A 26753-nucleotide genomic window follows, 5' to 3' on the forward strand; every position below is an offset into this window, starting at 1 on the left:
ATGGAGATAAGTGAGAAGATGGAAGTTGTCACTAAAGAAGTACTCCTCCGCCCACCACCAATGGTGAGTCCCACCCTTATGGGCATTATGCTTTTAAAAAGCTATCAGGGTAGATAGTTGCATGAACCTGCCGTTACCCTACTTCTTTGTTGCAATTCCTATGGACGTCAACACCAATTTTAGTAAGCATAAAAGCAATCTGAGCAACAATGACCCATAGAAAACAAAGGCAACCTCCGTTACAGTAAAGGCACAATCCCAGCAAGTATGAACGAGATGGCTAGACCTTTTGTCTCGCTAAGATCAGTTGTGTGTGTGAATTTGTCCTCATACACACACACACACACACACACATTCCATGCAAGTAAATGCTGTAATGACTCTGTGCAACAGACTATATAGATTTTTCAGTGTTTCTTTGGCTATAAGGGCCGTGTCATGGAACTCATGCATAGTTCTGTGCCTTTCAAATGCAAAAAGCCACTGTGGTGTCAACTTTGGAATGTCAGACTAGGATCTGGGAGTTCCAGGTTTGAATCCCCATTCTGCCATGGAAGCTTGCTGGATGAACTTGGGCCAGTCACAGGGTTGTTGTGAGGATAAAACGGAGAAGAGGAGAATGAGGTAAGCCACTTTGGGTTCCCATTGGGGAGAAAAGTGAGATATAAATGAAGTAAATAAAATAAAAATAAAATAAAGTGCGAATCCTGCCTGTTGGTGGAAGCTGTTATGCAAAAAGTTAATGCTAGCGTTTCTAGATCCTTTTTGCTGATTGCAGTTTCGCTGTCTAGGAAACTTACACATATTATTCAATTGCTGTCGAAGGCTTTCACGGTCAGAGTTCATTGGTTCTTGTAGGTTATCCGGGCTGTGTAACCATGGTCTTGGTATTTTCTTTCCTGACGTTTCACCAGCAGCTGTGGCAGGCATCTTCAGAGGAGTAACACTGATCAGTGTTACTCCTCTGAAGATGCCTGCCACAGCTGCTGGTGAAATGTCAGGAAAGAAAATACCAAGACCACGGTTACACAGCCCGGATTACCCACAAGAACCAATAATCAATTGCCTTTGCAAGGTCTGAGCAAAATAGAAGGTCAAGAAGTGTTGGGATTTCTGATAATGGTTGAGATGCTCCTGGAGTCCTGCTCACCACAGCCAATGAGGGAAGGGGTAGATGATATATCTTATCTGTGTTGGTGTTTTCAGCCCTATGTTTTATTCACTGTTGTTATTTGCCCTGGGTGTTTGGAAAGGGGTCAGCAAGACCCTTGATCTCAACAGGCAGGACACAGAAGCATTTCTCCAGTGTTTCATAGATGCCAACAGGGACATATAATCCTCTTCCAAGGAACACTTTGTAAGCTCCCATGTTACACATTGTTGAAACCTCTTCGCCACCTGCCATTTAGCCTGCAATAGCCCTGTCCTAAATTGGTTTAAAAATCAAGAAAAGGAGGGTTCTTTTGGTTAAAAATATACCAGAAACACCTAATTGTCCTACAATACGTACCTCAGCAGCTACAGTATGTAGAACAGCAGGATGTCCACCGCTTGGTGCCTGAGTGTTCATGTGCTGACAGATACAGATATGCCGTAGAGATAACATGCATGTGTTCCCCACTCTGAGATTAAATTCTAGACACTTGGTGGGAAGAACTGAACTTTAAAGAATTACACCATTAAATTTTTTTTAAAGAGGTATCTCCCCCCCAATAAAAATATGGACAGTGAATTACCATGGACAAGGAACAGAAAATGGTGTCCACAGTAAAGAGGAACAGTTGGAACAGTCCTACCATGGTTCCACAACTAGATTGTGGCATGTCATAAAACGGGTATTACTAACAAGGCCATGAAAATCTTTTGGAAGAAGAGAAACAAGAAAGGAGGGTGGGGGATGAAAGTACTAGAAAAGTCACATCTCAGCCATAGTTAAATTTGGTTCCATGCTGCAGGCTGGGTGGTGCAGAAAGTGGAAAAGGGAAGTCCTCTTGAGTCATATGCCTGAAGGATAACATCATTCGTAACTTTTTTTTAAAAATTGGGCTGGGTCCAGCCATTCTCTAAGTAACCCCTTCCTCCAGCTTCAGCTTAAGTGGCTGTTCCTCCAACAGAGGACACCTTTAAGTTGTAGGAAGACTCCTCAGACTGGAGGAGAACTTCAAAGTTGAGCCAAAAGGAAAGGTGGGGTAAAAACAGTTTAATAAATGAAGGAATAAATTAATAGAGAGGAACAGGATCCAACCCATTGTGTCTTGAGCTGTGCCTCCCAGCCAGGGAATCACCTTGGCCCTCCGATGTCCCCTTTCCGTAGCACCACCAGGCCTTGGATCCAGACCTTCTGGGCTGCTGCCCCTGCTGCGACTGTTGCTCCTGCTGCCCCAGCTGCGGCAGCTGCGCCAACTGCTGCTGCTGCTGCCCCAGCTGCTGCTGCCCCCCCAGCTGCGGCTGCTGCTGCCGGCTCTGCTGCTGCCTCCCCAGCCTCCTGTGCAAGCTACCCAAGTTCCCCAGCTGCCCCGTGCACATCAAGAGGCTCTTGATCGTCGTGGTGATCATCGTCCTCATCGTGGTGATCATCGTGGGTGCTCTTCTGATGGGGCTGTTCATCACCCAGGTGCACACTGAGACGGTGAGTGGAGGGTTAAGGGAGAGGACCCTGATGAGGGGGGAGGCAATACATTCAACGGGACAATTGTTTTGCATATTGCAGAGCTTGAGAAGGTGCAGAAAAGAGCAACCAAAATGCAGAGCAGTTGAAACACTTAGGGCTGTTTAACGTAGAAAGGAGAGAGTTAAGGGGAGATGTGATAGGGTCTATAAAATCATGCATGGTATGGAGAGAGTGGACAGGGAGAAGCTTTTCTCCCTCCCCCTTAATAATAGAATGTGGGATCATCTGCTGAAGCTGGAGGGCAAGAGATTCAAAACAGATAAAAAAAGTATTTCTTCACACAATGCATAGTTAAATTGTGGAACTCCCTGCCCCAAGATGTGGTGATGGTTGCCAACTTGGAAGGCTTCAAGAGGGGAGTGGACATGTGCATGGCTACTAGTCAAAATGAGTACTAGTCATGATGCATACCTTTTCTCTCCAGTATCAGAGGAGCATGCCTATTATATTAGGTGCTGTGGAACATAGACAGGATGCTGCTGCAGTCATCTTGTTTGTGGGCTTCCTAGAGGCACCTGCCCTTAAGAGGTTGCCTCGCTCTCCCTGTGCATTTTGCCCACATTTTCCAGATTCTGGCTAAACAGCACCTGAAAAACATGGGCAAAACACACAGGCAGAGCAAGCTGACCTCTGACTGTCGGGAGAGGCATGCATAATCAAAAGGAAACCCTGAAGCAGTAGGCAGGGGTGACTGCGGGGAAACGTCCCTGCATAAAAGGCCACAGAGTTGTTGTAAGGATAAAATGGGGAAAGAGAAGCATGCACACGGCTCTGTATTCTACAGAGTAAGGGAGGGTTAATAAAAGATTAGATAGACTTAATTGATACAGGACACAACTCTGAACCAATTTTCCTATGTCAGAGCTTATTAAATGCATGAAACAAGAATGTGCATATGCAACTAAAGTGCCATTGGAGCATAATGGTGAGCCAGAAAGTCTTCCATTCATATCTTTCTTATATTCTTTTGAAGTAGCCTTTGACAAGACACCAACTCTAATCCAGACTTCCATCTACAATACAGGAACCATACTGACTTACTTTGCAGGATTGTTGTAAGGATTACTGAGGATGAATATGTAGCAAAGGGCAAGAGTCCAGTAGCACCTTAAAGACTAACAAAAATATTTTCTGGTAGGGTATGAGCTATGAGGATGAATATATAAGAGTGATGGCTGCCAACTTGGAAGGCTTTAAGAGGGGAGTGGACATGTTCATGGAGGAGAGGGGTATTCATGGCTACTAGTTAAAATGGATGCTAGTCATGATGTATACCTATTCTCTCCAGGATCAGAGGAGCATGCTGAATATATTGGGTGCTGTGGAACACAGGCAGGACAATGCTGCTGCAGTCGTCTTGTTTGTGGGCTTCCTAGAGGCACCTGGTTGGCCACTGTGTGAACAGACTGCTGGACTTGATGGGCCTTGGTCTGATCCAGCAGGGCTTTTCTTATGTTCTTATGTTCTAAGAGCACTCAGAACACTCCGCAGCAGAATCTAAAGACTAATAGTATTATTAACTACAACCAGATCACCAAAGCATCTGGGTCTAGGGAGCAGACTCAAGCCCTAGCACAATTCCTTTTAGAAATTCAGTACTGCTTACCATCTCCACCAGATCTGGCTGCTGCCCAGAGCTGGGACTGGTGGGCTGCTGGGAGGGGAAAATGAAAAACAAGTATTCTCACCATGGCATGTCCTGTTCTTCATTCTTAGGTCTTGCAAATGACTATTGAAGGGCTGGAAGGGAGAGAGTCCCAGCTGAATCTCTCCATGGATCAGGAAGAAGTGGCCACTTTCCACGTGGATGATGGAATCAATGACCCTGCCACAGTCATTTATTACTTTGGCAAGGTGAGCATGAGAGGCCACAGGAGAAGCAGGTCTTTGGCTGAGAAGGACCTTGGCCGTTCAGGCTGTGCCATGACCCGATTGTCACTTTCAACATGCTGCTGCAATCTCACAAATGGTTGCCAGTTCCCAATGTGTACCAGCTGGTTTAGTTCATACCACCCATTCGCCCCTTGGTTGCCTACACGACTGCATGGAGCAGAACTGAAACAAAATATCTGTCACTATTCAAAATTTGCCCAAATGCCCCTCAAATTATACATGTGAGATTTTATCACAAAATGTATGTGCTCTTGAGTGAAAAAATTTCAATATGAATTCAGTAATATATATATTTTTAACATAAATGTAGTAAGAGCTGGAGAACCAGGTTTGATTCCCCACTCCTCCACATGAGCGGTAGACTCTAATCTGGTGAACCGGGCTGGTTTCCCCACTCCTACATATGAAGTCAGCTGGGTGACCTTGGGCTAGTCACAGTTCTCTCAGAACTCTCTCAACCCCACCTACTCCACAAGATATCTGTTGTGGGAAAGAGAAGGGAGGGCAATTGTAAGCCACTTTGAGATTCCTTAAAGGCAGAGAAAAAGTGGGGCATAAAAACCAACTCTTCTTCTTCTTGGTTCAACAGAGCATCCTCTGGCCATCTACAATGGTGGTGCTACAACATCAGCAAAGTTGAGGCCAGCAGTTCCTTCTAATTGCAGGCTGTTCTGGTGGTACTGGGTGCGAGGTGCCTGAACCTGCTGCCAGAGGCTGTACTTCCAGACCCCTGGTGCTTTAAAAATGCACAGAGTAGAGCTGGATAACACATTAATATCAGCTCTACCATGGAGAAAATTTACAGTGTGATCCAGCCTAGAGTTTCTACTAGATGTCACACAAAGGTCCTATGAGGAAAGGTTGAAGGAGCTGGGTATGTTTAGCCTGAAGAGGAGAAGACTGAGGGGATATGAGAACCATCTTCAAGTACTTGAAGGGCTGTCATATAGAGGAGGGTGCCGAGTTGTTTTCTGTTGCCCCAGAAGGTCGGACCAGAACCAATGGGTTGAAATTAAATCAAAAGAATTTCCATGTAGACATGAGGAAGAATTTTCTAACAGTTAGAGCAGATGATGAGAGGGAGGGCATCTTGGCCATCTTCTGGGCATGGAGTAGGGGACACTGGGGTGTGTGGGGGAGGTAGTTGTGAATGTCCTGCATTGTGCAGGGGGTTGGACTAGATGACCCTGGTGGTCCCTTCTAACTCTATGATTCTATGAAAATACAAAAACTGAACCACCATCCTTGTAATGCATTTCCATGTCATCTTTAGCCATACCTGATCATTGGCATTTGACAATTGCATAGCACCAATGATGCTGTACTATCTTAATAAAAGCATGCCTTTGTCTGCAAACAGCTACTGATTGGTTACAAATCCTGGTACAGAAAGGCCTGCTTCATCACCACAATGGACAAGGGGAACATCCAAGGCCTAGATACTATCCTGAAAAAATTCCAGGTAGGAGCAGAAGCATGATACACAAGTTGCACTGCAGGGAAATATTGTGAGATTGTGGTACTTATGGGGAAACCCTGGTGGATTTGCAAATGGGGAGAGGATGCATCTACTCGTCAAGAGATTGATTGTCAAACAAGCACAGGTCATAGCCTAAGTGACTCTTATGAAGAATGCTAGATTGGTTCCAATTCTATTGTTTTCATGTATAGACCAACCTATCCATCACATCTCCCATGCAGAGGGAGGAAGAGGAGGTGTTCCTTCTGTCCCCAGCTGACTATTCCATCTTGGGTGCTACAATTAACATCCTCTGCAGCCAGGTCCCCATTTTCTGGGTTTAACAAGGTGAGCAGCCAGAGATGTTCAGTGCGGGTATCAACCGTACCTAGAAACCAAGGAGTTCCAACTTCATTCAATAACACCTTTCAAACCTCTGTATATAATCCATGTGTCCACCCAAACCAATTATCAGTTTATATGCTTAGACTTGTCAGTTGTAGGGTTGCCAGCTTTGGTTTGTAAATTCCTAGAGATTATGGGGGTGGAGTCTGGGGATGATGGGGTTTGTGGAGAGGTGGGACTTCAGTGAGGTATAATGCCATGGAGTCCACCTTCCAAAGCAGCCATTTTCTCCAGGGGAACTGATCTCTGTCATCTGGAGATCAGTTGTAAACCCAGGAGATCTCCAGCAACCACCTGGCGGTTGGTAACCCTAGTTGTCTCTCCAAAAACAGGGAAAGGCAATGGACAAATTTGTCCAGGGCAAGTACCTGTCTTATTTCATCTACCCCAACACACTGAAAGACAAATCTTGGACATGTTTACTGAAATGTTATCCCCTCTGATCCCCAGTCCACACAGAGGCGGAAGAACTTAGCCATCACCTTTTCCAGCACAGAGGTCATCCCATAGGCTCTGCTGCATTTTACAGGGGAATAAATTCCTCTCCATCTCATGTCAGAGACAGTGCGCATCTCTCTTGTGCCACCATAGGAGTGGCCACTGCTTCTTCCTGGGTGGAGTCATTTGGGGAGCAGAGAGTACTTGCTATGTCAAAAGTAGCATGCCAGAGGCATCCCAGGAACAGGGAGGGCCTGGATTAGGGTTCCCAGGTCCCTCTTCACTTCCGGCGGAAGGTTTTTGGGTGGAGCCTGAGGAGGGCGGGGTTTGCAGAGGGGAGGGTTGTAGCATCTTTTCAGGTCTTTAGGGGGAAAGACTAACATTTCAGGGTGGAGAGCATGAATCAAAGGGATGGGCTGTTCTTTGGCTGGCTCAAATGAGAACTTTTTGTATTTCTTCTTCATCCTTATCTTTCAAGCTCCAACCGTAAGGCACCAGGTAGACCAAACTGGTGCCATCTTTCACCCTCATCACCAGGCTCTACTAGGCTCTGTCCCCTGGTCTGCCAGGCATCACATCTTATTCCCCAGCAACGCCTGCCACATCTTTGCAGCTTTGGGCCCCCATGGAGAGAATGGCAAGGTGTAAAGGAAGTAAATCATCTTCAGGCCTGAGCCACAGGAGATATGAGAACACTTGCAGCAAGGAGCAGTTATCTCCAAAAGATGTTGGATTTCATGACCATCACTTGACATGTAACACTGTCTGCTTCAACCCTAGATGACCAGCCTGCAGACATCAGGGTAATTATGTGAAGGTGGATTCCCACCTTCCCAAGATTTTATCTGATTTCCTTCTCTAGCTTGCAGGTTCAAGAGAGACGACTAAAACCTGGGATATTCTGGGCATGGAACGGGCATCACTGGGGGTGTGGAGGGGGGGAGTTAGTTGTGAATTTCCTGCACTGTGCATGGTGTTGGATTAGATTACTCTGGAGGTCCCTTCCAACTCTTTGTTTCTATGATTGCCCCTCAATGGAACACCTCTGAGCAGCTTTTAGAGGACTTCACAGGGTTTGATTCAGGGGTGATCACACAAATAGCGCTGCGGTGCTCTCACCCTTTGGCTCAGTTCAGCATACCAAGAGTGGCTTTGGGGGTTACCAACATATGCAGATATAGGAAATGTGCACAAGTTGTGCTTCTGTTTGCTCATAGAATTAATGCCTGAAGCCAGACTCCTAAAAGCAATCCTCCATAGGACTGTGCCCGAGACTGTAAGCGGTCTGCAATACTGAATTATATATATTTGAGAAGCCAGTCCAAACTGTTTGGGCTCCCTGTGGACCACTCCCTGTCTGGCTCTCTCCTCCCCTTTGCAAATAAGAACTTCCCTAACTGAACTGTCACTCGGGCTGCTCTGCTGTCTTCCCACCCTTACTGGCAGCCACTTCTGCTGCCTTGAAAGAAGGCTGCCTCAGGCATCATGTAGGGCCTAGTTATAAGGACTCCTAGCTGCACAGAAAAATGAAGCGAGAGAGAGAGAGAGAGAGAGAGAGAGAGAGAGAGAGAGAGAGAGAGAGAGAGAGAGAAAGAAGCCAAAAAGAGAGAGGCAATTCTGCCTACTCCATTTCTTCTCGCTATCATCATGCCTGAATGGACTGCTGTGAAATATGAAGGTGCTTAAATAAATGATAGGGACTTCTTAACACTAACTCAAAGTGACAGCAGCGCAGTCCCAGCAGGTGGCAGATAATAGACTGAGGAATAGAGTCCTTTGAAAGGGGCTTGTGCTGTGTGCCGACAGAGCCTCCTGGTGGGTCCCATGTTTGAGAAACAGCCAGCACAGGCTGGAAGAGATGGGCGTTCTTTGCCCTGGTTCTCACAGTGGCAATAACCCTAAACCTGGGCTGTGCCCACTTCGTACTGCAAGCCTGAATGCTCCTCCGCACGCAGAAATCCTGACCATGTCAAAAACTTGCACAACAGAAAGAAGAAGTAGTAGAAGAAGAAGAGTTGGTTTTTATATGCCGACTTTCTCTACCACTGGAGGAAATGGGAGCTTCGGAGGGCAGACTCTGGGGCATCACATCACTGCTGAGCTCCTTCCCCTCCCCAGGCACAGTCCCCAAATCTCCAGTAATTTACCCAAACTGAATTTGGCATCCTTACTGGCCTAAACGACAGTCTAAAGTGGTAAGCGCAGACTAGGGTTGCCAGCCTCCAGGTACTAGCAGGAGATCTCCTGCTATTACAACTGATCTCCAGCTGATAATTCACCTGGAGAAAACGGCCACTTTGGCAATTGGAGTCTATGGCATTGAAGTCCCTCCCCTCCCCAAACCCCGTCCTCCTCAGACTCCGCCTCAAAAAACCTCCCGCCAGTGGTGAAGAACGACCTGGCGACCCTAGCGCAGTCACAGGCTGACTACCTCAGAAGTAGGAGGTGGGAAATGTTGGTGAGCAGGGTTTTTGGGTTGCCAGCTCCTGATTGGGAAATACCTGGAGATTTTTGGGGCGAAGCCTGAGGAGGGCGGGGTTTGGGGAGGGGAGGGACTTCAATGCCATAGAGTCCAATTGCCAAAGCGGCCATTTTCTCCAGGGGAACTGACCTTCTGCATGCCAAGCAGAGGCTCTACCACTGAGCCACAGCCCCTCCCCTATTCCAGGGCAGCCAACAACTTTTCTGTGGTAGCTGCTCAAGTGCCCATTCCTTTGGCTCTGGATCCTCCCTCCCCGCCCCCACCGCTGGTCCTCAACAACTCTTCCCAAAAAACTAGCCGGAAGTAGTTACTATCAAAAAAGAAGTACAGAATAGCAAAGAACCATAGCCTTGTGTTTGAATCCGGCAAAGAACGGCGGATTTAAAAAGCTGCAAATAAATAATAGCTCAGTCGATAGGAAGTTGGCTAGCTGCCCTCACTTGGGAGTTTGGACAAAATATTTAGGAAATATGCCATTTTGAATGTATTTTTTGAAACTTAAAGATTGGACTTCAAATCTAAGTGCTCTAGGCATGTTTATACAGAAGCACATACCATTATACTCAATGGGACTTACTCCCAGGTAAATAGCATAGAATCACAGCCTATAACCATTAACATTCTCTTGATTCTTGATCATTCCCTTGATTCTTGGCCATTGCCAAATGCCATCAGTTGCAAACCATCAAACACTTAGAGTGCCACTGCCAGAAGCTCAGCACAAATTGTCACTGCATGTCACTTGGCATACACCAGGCATGTTACCTATTGAAATTGTGTCAAATATCAAGAGGAAATCAAATCAAGTACTGAATTAATGCAAGTAGAAGAACATATATGAGCCCCGTGGCGCAGAGTGGTAAGCTGCAGTGCTGCAGTCCAAGGTCTGCTCACAACCTGAGTTCGATCCCGACGGAAGTCGGTTTCAGGTAGCCGGCTCAAGGTTGACTCAGCCTTCCATCCTTCCGAGGTTGGTGAAATGAGTACCCAGCTTGCTGGGGGTAAAGGGAAGATGACTGGGGAAGACACTGGCAAACCACCCCGTAAACAAAGTCTGCCTTAGAGACGTCGGGATGTGACATCACCCCATGGGTCAGGAATGACCCGGTGCTTGCACAGGGGACCTTTACCTTTACCTTTACTTTAGAAGAACATATATTCTGCCAGCGCATCTCCTCTTCCTCCTTTCTCCCTTTTCTTTGTGTCCTATGTAAAAATTTAGAATGTAAGCTTCATAGGGCAGGGATCGGTCGCTTTGCATCCTGTAAAGCACTGTGGACACTGATAATAATAAACATGTTGATGATGTATAATATGAATTATGCACTAAATATTAAAATACTCTGCAAGTATTTGATGCCTAAATTGGTTAAGTTGGATTTTGTTTCGGCTCTGTTTCAACCTTTGATTTCTCAACCGCCCTGACTTCCTGACCTGCGGTAGAAATAAGTAACACCACAAAATGCTAAACAAATAAAAACTCAATTTGAATGGAAAGTGTAACACACTGTCTAGAAAAACTAGTTAAAATTACTCAATGACTTTAGCCTGGCTTCTAAAATAAGACAGTCTTCAAGTGACTTTAGAAGGCGGCCAGACTCATAGGCTTCAATCCTATGAACAAGTTCTGTGCGTGCAAGGTAATTTTTACCATGGAGCATGCTTCCTGTTGTACTAGTGCTTCTGTTTGCATAAGATCAATGCTTTTCAGTGAGACATTGCGTGCTAGCGCAACAGGAAGCATGCTCCGTTGTAGAGACTATCTAGCATGCACAGAAGTTGTTCAAGGGACTTTGGTGAGTGAGTCTCGAGCAGAAGGGCAATTCACCGTTGTGGAGGGCCCCATGAGAATACTTTGATATAGACCTGTGCTCTCAATACAGATCAACTCTATTCAAGAGTTTTGTGGTACCTTGAAGACACCAAATATTCTTCCAGCATAAGTTGTTGTGAACTCGAGCTCACTTCTTCGGGTGCCTCATCAAGCAGTCATCTTACATAGGAGGTTGGGGGTGGGAGAACAGCAAGGTCAAGGGGTCATGAAATGCAGGAATTACAGGGTGAAATATAAATCTGTAAAATTAAAGTCTAATCAAGGAAAGTACAAAGACCATTCATTAGTTTTGCTACACAAGTCAACACAGTATTTGCATTAATGGTCTTCCTGTGAGGAACCATTACATTGAGTCTGAAGAAATGGGATGCAGTCTACAAAAGAGTACACCAGAATAAAATTTGGGTAGCATTAAAAGTGCTTCTAAACTTCTGTTTATCTCTGCTGCTACTAACATGGCTACTCTTCTGAAATTATTTCTAAGATGGTTCACTCAGCTGATGTTAAGGATTTTGGTGCATCACATGTAAGGGGTCAATCTCAAGAGAACACTTTTCCATTTTCCATCTTGAAATTTCAACATTTGTCTGCCAAAGTATCCTTGACCAATTGCAAAGGGATTTTGGACCAAGTTTGCCCTACATGAATGGGGCATGTGCTCTCAATGTCCAGCAATTTTAGTGTCTCTATTGCTCCTCTTGAACTGATCAATGTACCCTAGAACAAAACCACCATTCTCTTGTAGATAGGCATGGCAGAGGAAAATGGGTAACAACGGGTAAGTTATCTTTCCTTAGGACTCCAAAGGCTCCCTGGAATACAGCTTGAAACCTGCTGCTCTAAAGAAATGCAATAGGATTGCCAGATCCCTCTTTGCCACTGGCGGGAGGTTTTTGGGGCAAAGCCTGAGGAGGGTGGGGTTTGGGGAGGAGAGGGACTTCAATGCCATAGAGTCCAATTGCCAAAGCGGCCATTTTCTCCAAGTGAACTGGTCTCTATCTGGAGATGAGTTGCAATAGCAGGAGATCTCCAGCTAGTACCTGGAGGTTGGCAACCCTAGATACGCAAGCCCAAGGACTGTGAATGTTGCTTGCCTCATTGACTGAGCATTGGTCAGCACAGGTCCGAAGAAGGAGAGACTGATGGGAATCCTCTCTGCTCTGCATGGTATGTGCTGGCAAACTGCTGCTCCTGGATCCTGACCTGACTTTTCTATCAGCTCTTTTCTGCAAGACTTCTTGGGAATTTGTGGATTTTCTACCTTGGTCAAGTGTCATGTTCTTCAAATAATTTTTTTAAAACCCACATTTCAATTAACTAGCCAGAATACAGTTGTTTTGTGTTGAAGAGGGTGAGGATCAGTGCTGGCTTTTACTTGCCGATGCTTTTGTTCGCTTTCATTACTGATTGTTGCTCCTGTCAAGATTGTCGAAGGAACAGAACAAGAGGCGGTAAAGAAAGGTTGCATTCTTACACATTTATTGCAGGCTTCTGAGCAGAGGGACTCTTTTCATTATTATTTCATATGCCAACCATTTCGTCTCCTTAGAACAGCAAAACACAGCATGGTACAGTACAGCCATCCGCCCCTTTCCAAAAATAAGCCGTTTTAAAAATAAATTTCCAAGCATTCAGTCTCCATATGAGATCACTCAGGGCTGGTATGCAAGGTAGACCCAGGTCTCCAGCTTTTGGAAGGGATCCAAAACACTTGATCTGATTTGACGCCGAAAGGCCATCTCTTTCAAACAAATCTCTGGTGCTAATGAAAACCCAGGGAAAATGTACTGTTATGTTCCCAACTCAACTGCTACGCATGCTGACCCTTCCACTAAAGAGCCCCATCCAGCTACCAGGACTGCAGATCTGCCGCACTCATCAGACTGAGGATGGCACCAGCACCCAACTAGTGGACATGGAGGGGGCTGGATTCAGCCCCTCACCTCTACGGTTTTCCAGAAGCAGCTTTTCAAATCCCTGAAGCAGAGTGAGATGACACTTGAAATTCCCTTTTCTGGACATATTTGTGCTCTAATGGTAAAAGACTGTCCCTCCCTCCATCCCATTAGTGGGCCATGTAATCAGGTTGCTGTTCAGGGCAGAGACTGCCATACTTGACAGAGCCACAGAGATCATGACCCCGACTTGACGCTTGACCCATTTGGATCCAGGCATGAGCTGGGGACTGGATGATCTTCTTCCTAATGGTCATTTATGCAGGGCTGAATCTGCTCCTCGCTCAATGCTGATTTTTTTAATCCGACCTTTAGAATGACTATTCACGGTCCCGATGCAAGAGGAGAAATTCCACCCCCACTCGCCTGCTCCTTTGTTCCTTCATTTGCACAGCTATTAGCGATCGTCGTTTGCATAGCTAACCCGGCGGCTGTGATTCTTCACGCTTGCTTGAGTGGATGCTTCGAGGCAGGGGCGGAGCAAATACAAAAGGTTACATTAAAGGGGCTCTTAAGAAATGCAAAGCAGGTATGCACTGGCTTTGCAGTGACTTCTAGAATGATGGTTCAGTGTGAAGAACACCAAAAAATATGCATGGCACTTCAGCCTGGAACTCGCTGCTAATTACCAAGCATAAATGGCCATTAATGCATAGGACACGGGAATGCATGCAGACAATGTCTATGGAGGTGGAATATTACAATAGTCTCCTTTCTGGGGGCCCTATTACAGATGGGCAGGATGAGGGTGGAAAGAGTATGACTTACCTAAGGCCACTGGCACAAAGGAATTGATCCCTGTCATCTGGAGATCATCTGGCACAAAGGCAAAATTTAAGCAGGGGACTGTCAGATATGTAGCTCACAGTGCAATCCTAAACACACCTTCTACATAAACAGATTTAGAAGGGCATAATTCTGTTTAGAATTTCACAGTCTCTGCAGCATGTTTAGGATTCTGTTTAGGATTTCATTGTTCTGCAGCATGGAGAGCCAACGTGGTGGAATGGTTAGGAGCAGTGGACTCTAATCTGGAGAACCGGGTTTGATTCCCCACCGCTGCACATGAATAGTGACTCTAATCTGGTGAACTGGGTTGGTTTCCCCGCTCCTGCACATGAAGCCAGCTGGGTGACCTTGGGCTAGTCACAGTTCTCTCAGAACTCTCTCAGCCTCACCTACCTCACAAGGTGTCTGTTGTGGGGAGAGGAAGGGAAGAAGATTGTAAGCTGGCTTGATTCTCCTTTAGAAAGTTAGAGAAAATCAGCATATAAAAACCAACTCTTCTTCTTGTGCACAAACTTTTAAGTTGCACAAGCAGAAAAATCTCTTACAGGTAGCTTCAGTTCTGTAGTCCCCATCCCTCCTTCTCTAGCCACAGGCATTACCACCACCCCTTTCAGTGTCTGGTTGAATGGGAGAAGAAACCATGATAATGATGAACTGCTGAGCATGTACTGTCTTCTCTGTCCCTCCACACTTAGAACTGAGTCTTGAATCTATGAAGTTGCCTTTACACAGAGTCAGACCACTGGCCCATCAGGCTCAGCACCATCTCCTCTGCCTGGCAGCAGCACTCCAGGGTTTCAGGCAGATAAAGCATTTCCCAAAACTTACTGCACAAGATACTTTTAACTAGAGATGACGGGGACTGAACCTGGGACCTTATGCATGCAACCCATGAGTTCTACCACTCAGTCGTGGTTTCCTGCTAGAGCAGTTGGTAGAGCACTATGTTTGCCAACCTCCAAGTGGGGCCCAAAGTACTCCTAGAATTACAATTGATCTCCAGATGACAAAGATCAATTCCTCTGGAGGAAGCAGCAGTTTCAGAGAACACAGTCACTGGCAGGGGTGTCAAACTCAATTGTTACGAGGGCCAGATATGACATAAATGTTACTTGGTCAAGCCAGGCCATGCCTCACCAGCCCAGATTGAGAGCAGGGGCTGGCTGTAGAGTTGCCAAGTCTGAGGCTTGGGGCAAAGTCTGAGGGGGGTGGTGTTTGGGGAAGGGAGGGACTTCAATGTCATAGAGTCCAGTTGCCAAAGTGGCCATTTTCTCCAGGTGAACTGATCTTTATCGACTGGAGATCAGTTGTAATGGCAGGAGATCTCCAGCTAGTACCTGGAGGTTGGCAACCCTAGCTGGCTGGCTGGCAGGCTGAATAAGAGCTCTCAAGGGGCCAGATCCAGCCCGCGGGCCTGATGTTTGACACCCCGGGTCTATGGCATCACATATCTGCAGAGTAGGGTTGCCAGGTCCCTCTTCTTCACCGGCGGGAGGTTTTTGAGGCGGAGCCTGAGGAGGGCAGGGTTTGAGGATGGGCGGGTCTTCAATGCCATAGAGTCCAATTGCCATAGCACCATTTTCTCCAGGGGAGCTGATCTCTATTGACTGGAGATCAATTGTAATAGTAGGAGATCTCCAGCTAGTACCTGGAGGTTGGCCACCCTACCGCAGAGCTCCCTCTGCTCCTCAAACTCCACCTTCCCCAGGCATGTCCCAAGCCAGAGCTGGCAACCCTATAGAGTATCCATTTGAGCCTGAGCCCCAGGACCAGAATGAAATAGAACCCCCTCCTTCCTTGCTAGTACACTGACAGCATGGTATACTTTTCTTTAAAGCTTTATAATAATCCTCCCATATCAGCGTAAAACAAGTACCAGAACTCCTAACCTGCCTGCACCTGTTCATTTCCTCCACTGGTAAACACCTAAGTGTGAGCGATCAGCCCTCACAGCAACCCAAACCAAAATATACACCACCCAGACTGTTCGCCTGGCTGTTAACAATTGGTGCGGCTCCGCCTTTAGCTCTGGAACACAATGTAAGTGACCCCACACACTATCAGAGAGAAGGTCAGGAGAATCGCCACACTAGCCTCCTTGGGAGCTTGGCTGTAGAGCCCTCCTTCCGCCAGGGGATCTGACCAATTGGGGTTTTGGAATCCAGGCTGGGCCATTTGCTTCCCACCCGAAGAGCTCTGTCCTCCTCGGGAATAGTGAGACCTCCCAAGAGAACTCAGGCCGTAGCCCACTGCTGCCCCTGCGGCCGCTGCTCCGGCCAGCTTTGCATGACGGCCGGAGCTTTGCCCACTGCTGCTGCTCTTTGGCAGGGAGTGAAAGCCCCCGCGCGAGGAGGACCCTCCACTTTTGCTGCTGCTGCCACCACTTCTTCCTCCTCCTCCTCTGCGGCCGACTGCAGCATCACTGAAAACAGCGACCAGGAGCATTGCTATCCAACACCAGGTGGTCCACGTTCTTGTCATTGCACCTCACCTGGAATAGAAATGGAGGATGGACAACATGGGCAGGATTAAAAATGCATGAACCTGAATATTTCAACAGCAGGTAAGCACAGTAAATTGGGGAGGGGCCGTGGCTCAGTGGTAGAGCATCTGCTTGGCATGCAGAAGGTCCCAGGTTCAATCCCCGGCATCTCCAGTTACAGGGACTGGGCAAGTAGGTGATCTGTCTGAGACCCTGGAGAGCTGCTGCCGGTCTGAGTAGACAATACTGACTTTGGTGGACCGAGGGTCTGATTCAGTATAAGGCATTTCATGTGTTCGTGTGTTAAATTGAAGGGAAAGGGCTTTGTGCACTGTGCCACATCCTCCCCCAAATCCATCTAAGTACATGTTGCTCATTGGCTTATTTTCCATAAAAAGTCCTGCTTCTAGACCGGGCACATGTAGAGTGTTGAAGTTCACTTTTCCCCATGTGTAACAAGGATTACCAATCTCCAAGTGGGGCCTGGAATTCTCCCAGAATTACTACCTGTTCTCATTCCTACACAGATCAAGTCAAGTTTTATTAATACAGTTAATTGACCAATCACATGTATACTACACAGATCAGCTTCCCTAGAGAATTTGGCTGCTTTGGTGGACAGACTCTATGCTGCTGAGGTTCTCCCCCCAATCACCAGGAATTTGCCAAGCTGGAGCTGGCTATGTGCAATCTGCCTTCCTTCCTGCTTCTGAGATTTCTCAGGCACTTGTTTTTTCAAACAGTTAATCTCTGCCAGAGTAGAAACTTGTATTTGAGAACACGAAAGCCAAGATTGTCAGGATGCTGAACTTTGCACCATATCGTACAAACACAGAATTTGGTTTGTGAAACCTCCCCCAATGAAAGGTGAGAGAGATTCTATCCCATCCCACCCTGCTCTCCACAACCACAATTCTCAATATTGCTTGGGAGAAGACAAAGGTTTACAGTAGTGTGCAGTGTGTAGACCTTCAGGTGGCTGGATTGTCCATACTTTGCTGCTCAGTGAAATATTACATCTGGTGAACCACACACAGAAGGCCAGAATCCAGATGTTTTCCAGCCAATGACCCTGGCCGAAATCAGGACCATTTAGAGTCAGGCTAGGGGGAAACAAAATATTGGGGGAGGGAGGAGGCTGGAACTCTGCCAGAACCTACAAGGAAAATGCAACCTTTCAGCATTTGAAATGGTATCTGTTCAGGTACCTTTATTGGCATAACAACATTTGGCAGAATACAGTAATGAAATGGTATCCTTCCTTTCCTTTATCCCTTAGAAGCTCCTTGATCCATTGATCTTGAGCAGCATATATCTAATGTATGAGGGATATAAGGACTGAAACAAATCTTGCCACTGACAATGTAGCCTTGGGATCCCTGTCACTTAGTAAAAAAGGCATTATGTCAGACACAGAGGCATTAAATTTATATATTAAAAGGGGAGAGATATAATGTGATTGAAGTTCCTCGTAAAAGCGGCATTCCAAGAGGGCATGAGCTAATGAATCGATAGAGCCAGAAGAGCAAGGACAGGTCCTGTCTGGGTATGGTATATTCAAAATTCTGCCCTGCATAACCATAGAGGGGTTAGCATTCAGTCTAGCTAAACAGAAAGCTCTAGAAAGACAGTTTTCAAATAATAAGTATAAGCAGGCAAACCACGTGGTGATGGTATTCCAAAGAACTGGGATGAGCAAACACGGCGAGAATGAAAAGTAGTGCGGTTATAATCAAGCTCTTTAATGCACTTTTTAATTTTGGTGAAAGCTTCAGTTTTTCCTTGAAATGGTATCAGCCCATCAGCAGGACAAAGATCAGGAGGTTCCCAATTCTACCCCATCTGCTCTTGGGCACAGGTAACTTCATACGTTATTACCGGTAGTGGAGATTTCAGAAGGGTAGCCAACAAAATAAAAGCCGGCGTGGTGTAGTGGTTAAGTGTGGCAGACTCTAATCTAGAGAACTGGGTTCGATTCCCCACTCCTCCACATGAAGCCTGCTGGGTGACCTTGGGCCAGTCACAGTTCTCTCAGAACTCTCTCAGCCCACGCAGAGGAAGGCAGTGGCAAACCACCTCCAAATGTCTCTTGCCTTGAAAACCCTACAGGGATGCCATTAGTCAGCTCTGTGACTTGACAGCACTTCTCACCACAGCCTACGAAACAAAACAGAAGTCCAGTGGCAAAGACTAACAATATTTGAATCAGAGTTTACTTCTTCAGATGCTGGTGGAGATCCAGGCAGGTCCAAAGACTAGTTTCCAGATGGAAGGTAGTTTCCCGGTCAACAACCCTGACCCCTCCCCTGGAACAATGGGGGGGGAGAGCCTACCAGGACTGGCTCTGCTAAATATAAATGAAACAGCAGAACCTTCCAGGAACAGGAGCAGAACAAAGCACTGGAAAAGTGCTGAGCAATCGCCTCACCCAGCCCACACACATACACACACGCTGCTCATGTGATCAAGGTTTACAATAGCCCAAATGATCCCAGGAGTGGGGAGATCAAAACCCTTACACACTTTTATGGAAGCTACAACACTCAAAATCTCTCCCAACAAAGAAGAATCCTATCCAAATGGTGTTTTTCCACTTAATAGCTCCAGATAATAGGACCAAACCATAACATGTAAAATATTACTACTTAATCATATATAGTTTCAGAGGGTAGCTGTGTCGGTCTGTAGTAGAACAGATAGATTCGAGTCCAGTAGCATCTTAGAGACCAACAAGATTTTCAGGTTATAAGCTTTCAAGAGTCAAAGCTCCCTTCGTCAAATACTCATATATAATATGTAGTATAGGCTTATTTTTTTAAGAGCTCAGGATGGAGAGAGCCAGTGTGGTGTAGTGGTTAAGGTGTCAGACTAGGATCTGGGAAACCCAGGTTCGAATCCCCACTCTGCCATGGAAACTTGTTCGGTGACCTTGGGCCAGTCACATACTCTCAGCCTCGACCCTGGCAAGTAGTTGGATGGAAGACCTCCAAGGAATAACAGGGGTGTGACGCAGAGGCAAGCAATGGCAAACCACCTCTGAACGTCTCTTGCCTTGAAAACCCTACAAGGTGGCCTAAGTCAGCTGTGACTTGATGGCAAAAAAAAGGGTTATTATTAAGAGCTCAGGATGGAGAAGAGCGTGCAAACAGCAAATTGCTATAATGTATAAATGAAAACAGAGGAGCCATTCCCATGAAAATAGAATGCAGCTTCAGTTACGTTGGAGTAAACAACCCTTAAGAATTATAGAACACTTTCAGGGATTTGCATACATTAACACACAACATCCATCCTCACAATATCCATACTGCAGATGAGACTGAGGCTGAGTGATCTTGTCTAAAATCTCCCAGGTACTTTGCAGATGAGATGAGATTTTAGACAATAACCTCCCAAGTCAGACCTCCTTTCTCACCACTATGCAATACCAGATCCTGAAGAGAAGCTGGGAATTAGCAAAAACTGGGAAATTCACTTATTTAGACAGTGGCTTAAAAGGAAAAGAAAAACCCCTAAAGGAGCTTCAAAGAGAGCTGGGAGAACTGATCCCAACCTAGAGTCGGGGGGGGGGGAATCAGCTTCACTTACCTGGCCCCAGGAACAGCCACCAACAGTTGGAGACCCTCCGCAGAGGAAAATGCTCTTTGCCTACAGGAGGATGTCGTGAAGCTGCATCCTACGCGAGTGGCTAATGCAATTGTCAGAGAACGTTAGGGCTCTCCAGCAGGGAACAAAGGCAAGCCTGCCGCTTCATCGTCACCTGACTGATTAAAAAGAGCATGGTCTGCTCCAATTAAACACCAGCACACATAGCTGTGTAACCTGCCAGGCCAAAGGCAGCCTGGTGCCCATGTATCCTGGCCCACCAGGTGCTCCAGAGTCACGTTTTTTGAGGCCCGGCAAAGAGCAAGAGGTTTTCTAAGCTACTGGTGGGCTGTCATCCTTGGGTGAGGAGCTACAGTTGGCGTGATGAGTCGGATGCTACTCAAGCCTGTTTTACATCCCCTCAATGACAGCAGCCAAGCGACCCCATTTTCCAGGGCTTATTTTGAACTCTCCAATCTACTCCTGAAAATTTATATCAAACAAGGCAAATGAAGCATTAAAGCTTAACTGAGAATTTCTTGAATAAGCCAAGGCAGAACAAGTGAATCTAAGTAAAGAGAAGTGATGGGGGGGTGGAAATAGTCATGGAGATGTACACATGAAGCTGCCTTACTGAGTCACCACATGGATCTCTCAGGTCCAGGACTCTCCACTCAGATCAGCAGGACTTTCACATGATCTAGGTCCTAATCCTTTTAGCTGGAGTTGATTGGGATTGAACCTCGGACCTTTACTCTACCACTAAGCCACAGCCCCTCCCCTCCAAGCCTTGGCCAGTTCAAAGGTCTAGATGAGATGGCTAGCCAGGCTGGCTCCACTCAAGAGCTGCCCCCGCCCCGTTTTATAACCTCAAACTTCCCAGGGCTCCTAGCCCCGGTTTTAGACTGTACCCTTAATTTGAGTCTTTGCTCCAAAAAAAGAGCAATTAAATAAACAAAAAGAGCAATTAAACAGACACGAACACCACTGGCGCATTTCTATTCACAAAGTGCTTTTTTAATTACAACAAAATAATCTAGATGCATGTGCTTTACACTATTATTGAACTGTTATGGAATAGTATCGAACAATGAAGCATCCTCAGACTCATGATCTTCTGCCACACTGCAGGGTTGTTGTTGTTTTCCCCTGAAACACAAACCTTGGCAAAGTTTTTTTTAAAATCTAAAATGGGAATTCTGAACATGTACTGCAAACTAACATGGGAACGCCAGCCAACATTTTTATTGCTAGCTCTCTCATAAAACAGCAGATGTTCTAGGCTCAAAATGGAAAGGGGGGAAGATACCACACACTTTTGCATTTCATATGCTTAGAGCCCCGCAGGCGCAAAGCTTCAAACAATTTCCTTTCAGTATGATGAATAGTTCTGTGCGACTCCGAAGACTGCAACATTTGTAAGCAAACAAACAAAAACAGAACTTGCTCCAGAATAAAATATTGCTTTTCTTAATGTGAATCTGATGTTGCAGCTCACTTGACTGAAGTAACTGGATACCAACTCTGTTTCTAATAAAACGGTTCTTTTTCCAAAGAGATCTTGTCTAACGTCAATGAAATCCTTTTACATAAAAGAGCAGAGGCGGAAAGCACATCCAATCTGCTGCTACATTCAGCAGACCAAGGCCCATTTAGCCATTCAGCAACGCTTTTCTTGAGCGGTGCCACTTGGGCTGTCGGGGTTAACTATGTGGCCTTTGTGTCTGCATTTTTCTCTAACTCTCTTCACATGCAAAAATAGCATGTTTCCTTTATGTGCTATTTTGCTACATATCTTTTATTTGGGGTGGAGGGGTGCATTCAAACAGCCTGAAATGGTACATTCCAAGAAAAAGCTTTACTTCTGTATTTATAAAGTGGACCACAGAAGCCATTTCTGGCGCACATATTACTGTATCCATAGCAAAAGCTGTGCTCAGTCCTATCCAAAACAGCAGTTACCTATGCTTGGGAGATGAATCCTGCAGCAAACACAGCCAGTATCATGGGCCAAGTAGGGTAGGTTGCCCCAGCAAGTACTGGACAACCAGGACCTCTTTGGCCTACCCCTCCAAGCATGGGCAGATTCTCCAAGAGCTACAATTTACAGAGATAAGGCTCACTCCCAGATGTGTCTGCCTAAGAGACGTTCACTGGCTTCCCGTCACTTTACTCAGCAATGTTTGCCGCTTTCTTCCAGTCTAAGAAGTATTCCTGCAACGACAATGGTTCTTTCACCAGTGCAAGAGTCACCTAAGTTGGAAGAAGGCTCTTTAGGCTGGAGGGAGGCTTCAGATTTTGCTGAGTGGAGTATGTCACAATAAGGATACTTTATGGAGCTGTGGTTCCTTTTTCCTGTTATGTAGCACTTCATACGATAGTCTGCATTCAAGATGTCCCTTAAAATAAGGGACTGGGGCTACACTGAAGACTGATTCATTTATGCTCATTGCTTTCTACTGTCAACTGAGGAACTGCACGTGCAAATAAGCTGGCTCAGGCAGAACTCTTTTTTAAAAACTATCTCATATACAATAGCCTGGTTCACACATCGGTGGCTCAGTCACTCGACAGCTTCAGTATCAACAAATGAATGCCATCGATCATGACCACTCAAACACTGTGGTTTGTATCCAACCAGTTTTTCTGTTGATGAAATAGGGAAAAGAGCATCTTGCTCACCAAAAAGGCTATTCTGGGGTTCATGGGAACTGCATGGACAAGACATGTGGGATGGGTGAGGGGAATAATAAGGAGGGAGATTGTGCAAGATTGAGTATAGGAGCTGGTTGGATCTAACCCTGTGCTTTTCAAGCCAGTTCACAAGCTGGCTGGATCTAACCCTGTGCTTTTCAAGCCAGTTCACACATTCAGCTGCCACTTATCAAGTGATGTATGTGTGAACCAGCCCTCAGACATGGCAATGAAAGACAGTTTTACAATATTGAATTGTATCTACAAGCGGACTTTCGTTGGAACCCAAATTTGCTTGGAACTCTGACACCATTCTTCATAAATCAGACATATGTTTTAAACCATGTCCAACTCCTTTCTTATATCCATGGGCAAACAAACAAGACTAGAGGTGAGAACATGAAATGAACAGTATGTACATTTGGATCAACACAGTGTAAAAGTAACAATCAAAAGCGCAGAGATTTGTGCTATTTGACCTACACAAAAGAAGTTTGCCGATATCTCCAAACAGGTCACTGGTAGGAGTGTGTACCATTTCCCCCCTGTATTTTGTAGGCTCGGGTTTAATAGACCTGGAAATTGGGGGGAGGGGAGAAACAGAAAAAGCCGAATCCTCATATGAGGGGTTCGGCTTTTTCAGATATTCAAAATTTTTCAGGTCTATTAAATTCAAACCCGAAAAATTCCAGCTGCCTCCAAACTCCATGTGGGTCTCAGAGGTGACATGGAGATGAACATTGGGCTCACCTTGGGCGAGCCCAGTGTTCAGCTATGCACCTCCTGCTGCCTCGGAGACCTACATGGAGTTCAGAGGCAGCGATGCAGAAGTGAAAAAAATTGGTATTATTCGGGATCCACTTTTCGGCTCCCTTAAATTGCCACCATTTTTTGGGATTCTTCCCCCCCCCCCGGAAAAATACCAATAAGGTATTTTTCTGTGTTTTTTTCCAGTTCGGCTTTGCCAAATACACACCCCTAGTCACTGGAAAAAGGTCGGCCTGTTCTTAAGCTGGTTTATTTTCAAATCTCTCTAAAAAATAATGTTATTTATATATAAATTATTGCTGGTATTTTCCTGTGCGTATGATATTTGGCATAGGTAATACTAGAAAGAAACAGAAAAGGAAAAATATCTACAATCAAGTTAGTGCAATTTAGAAGTGAAAAGATGTTATGGGGTTAGTTGGAGGGCCAAGAGGAAGACCAAAAGACTGGTCCTAAGTAGACTGAGTGAGAAGTAAGTCCCATGGAGCTCAATTAAATTCTTTCCCAAGTAAGTGTGCTTATGATCACAGCCCTAATACAACATACTGGAAAGACTATTCTTCTCTAGGTGGTACAAACAGATCTTCATCTACATCATTCATTTGTCAACAAGATTATGCAGAGATCACAAACTAATGGGGGTGGGGGGGGACATGTTACAGGAGGAAGCCAGCAACAAAATCCAGGGGGCCACTTCTGTTAGGTCAAGGAGCGTCAGGGGGTGGTAAAACAATTCCCCCCCAGTGGCTTTCCTGCTGCAACTCCTTGCCATGACATTTCTGACAACCAGCAGGGTTCCAGAGGAGGGGAGGGGGTCAACAACTTAACGGCTCTCGAGCCATACATGGTTCAGTATGGAATGAAATAAGGCTCTTCAAAAAGAAAATGGAATATTTATGGTAAGGTATATTGGAAGGGACAAGGAGAATACTAGAACAAAGGGAAAGGCAGGCAAAGATTTATTATGAGGCTAAAGGACTACTTAAAGATGCTTTACAGAAAGGGAAATGTTAGGTGAACAGCTGCCAATAATCCCAGTGCGAGCCAAATGCAGATTTATGCCAGTGCACTAGAAGTCACACAATGTTCCTGCACGTATTTAGTATTTATTGTAAGGCTCTGTGTGTGCCATTTCCTAATAAACAACCTGCAACCACCAGTGTTTGGGCTGCAGAAACTTCATGGCTGATTGACATATCAATTATCAGTAATGTTTAAAAGTTGTATGGTTTCAGTTATGCCAATGGACTTTGTACTGGCTTTTTTGTTGATTTCTTGTCCTGGATTTTAATGCAGTTTGGCTCTTTTATTCCCAAAAGTTGCAGACCCCCACTTCAGAGGGTAAATGTGTACCTGGAAGTCCTCGGTGGAGGTGGGGAGAGCAACTTAGAGTACAAATTGAGAGGGGGGGGAAAATAAGCCCTCTGGGGTCACCGGTGCACACCCCCACACATATTTGCATGTCATGTTGCATATTCTTCCATTCTGGCTTTTTAAAACAAAAAGAAAAGGGAAAAAGAACACTGCTTTTTATTGCTAAACAAGAGGTATGCTTCTACTGGCATCTGCTGCCACCAACAGCCCTGGGTATTGCCTTAATATCTACAGAATGCAGAAAAGTTCTTGAAAATGGTATTTCAACAATCAGGATTTTCTTTGATCATCCAAGTCCTGTCCAGGGCCACCATTTTCAGGGATCAGTGCAGTTACAGGGTAAAGAGATTTCCACAGGAAGGGTGAGATTCACAGCAAGGTTTTTACAGTTCACTCTCGGATATATTCAAGTTTAAACTGATTCAAGATTCAACCGTCACCCTCCTGCAATTAAGCAAAGGGACCCAAGCCTTTATCAAGCTCATTGAATAGCTTGCAACCATCAGCATTCAACGTGTAGAACCAGGAAGCTGGCCAGGAATATCAGTGTTCCTGAGGAATAGCCACATGTGGTATAAAATGGGGGAAGTTGGGACTTCTCTTCCTGCCCAAACCCCCTTCAAGCAATCCACATCACTGTAAAGACCAGCAACTGATTGCTAGGTGAACTGGATTCTGGTGAACTGGATTTGTTTCCCCATTCTTACACACGAAGCCAGCTGGGTGACCTTGGGCAAGTCACAGCTCTGTTAGAGCTCTCTCAGTCTCGCCTACCTCACAGGGTGTCTGTTGTGGGGAAGGGGAGGTGATTTTAAGCCAGTTTGAGTCTCCCTTAAGTGGTAGAGAAAGCTGGCACATAAAAACCAACTCTTCTTCTTCTAGATCAGAGGTTCAGTAGACTCAGGCAGTTAGCAACAATTCAGATTGTGCTGAGCAACCAGTTGCTCAAAGTGAGACCAGGTGAAACCCAACTAGATTCTTGGGGCATCTCATTCCTGTTGAGCTGATAGTTGCAATGATACCTTCTGGCCACCTGCAATGATGGTGCTGCAGAGCAGAGGAGGTGAGGCCAACTGCCCCTGCGGCCTGCAGCCTGTCCTAGCAGTGCAAGGAGTCAGGCACCTGGGCTTGGCTGTCGGTGACACCGATTCAGAACCTCTCCCCATGACTCATTGAGAGCCATCCTTCAGTCGAATGACCTTGGCCATACGTAAAAATCAACCCAATGGAGCAAATTCTCGGGCCAAGATGAATGCCTCATACTTTCCACTTGGACTTTTCAGCCGTTGTTTATTCTCAAAGAAAGGGGCTATGGGGGGATCTGTGGAAGGGATTGAGATTTAGGCAGCTTTCACGCCCATTGGATAATGCATGGCCTTATGAACAGTATCATTAAGTAATGATAATGCATTCTCGATGCACTTGAGCAATTGTTTGCAACTGGATTTCCATGTATGAAACAGGAAAATCCAATTGCAAATTATTGCTAAAATGCATCAAAAATGCATTATCCAACGTGGGTGGAAGCAGTCTTAGTCAGTTCCAACCATCTGAGCCTACTAGGGGCAGAATTTCTGCCAAAAAAAGCAGAAGAACTTGCCTTGGAGGCTTGCAAAGAACAAGAGGCCCCAATGCCACAGCAGGAGGTGTTTGAGGATTCCCAGTGGCCTACAGTTGGGTTGAATGGAGATGCAGCAGCCTACTGGGGCGAGGAGCTGCTGAAGAAACTGGAGGACCATGCTGGATCTTGGCAAGCATGACTCGGGGAGGGGAGGAAAGAAGGCCAACAGGGTAAGCATCCTTCTAAACCTTAATTGTGACCAAACAAGCTTTTTTCCCTAAGCTAGAAAGTTTGGTTTGAAAGACAGGCTGAAATTTTTGACAAGCAAAGAGGCAGTATACAGACACAGGTATGGCCAACTGA

The 26753-nt window shown here is 45.8% G+C and overlaps 1 protein-coding gene across 1 annotated transcript; it reads left to right on the forward strand.

The window, feature by feature from the left end:
• Window positions 1-6938, forward strand: LOC130486790 (pulmonary surfactant-associated protein C-like). Its single transcript, XM_056860087.1, has 5 exons — window positions 1-63; window positions 2315-2629; window positions 4388-4525; window positions 5925-6026; window positions 6879-6938. Exons 1-5 carry the CDS (start codon window positions 1-3, stop codon window positions 6936-6938), a joined length of 678 nt encoding a protein of 225 aa, XP_056716065.1.
• The last annotated feature ends 19815 nt before the right edge of the window (window positions 6939-26753 follow it).

The sequence above is a fragment of the Euleptes europaea genome, chromosome 14, assembly GCF_029931775.1.
Source record: "Euleptes europaea isolate rEulEur1 chromosome 14, rEulEur1.hap1, whole genome shotgun sequence".
NCBI classification, from domain to species: Eukaryota; Metazoa; Chordata; class Lepidosauria; order Squamata; family Sphaerodactylidae; genus Euleptes; species Euleptes europaea.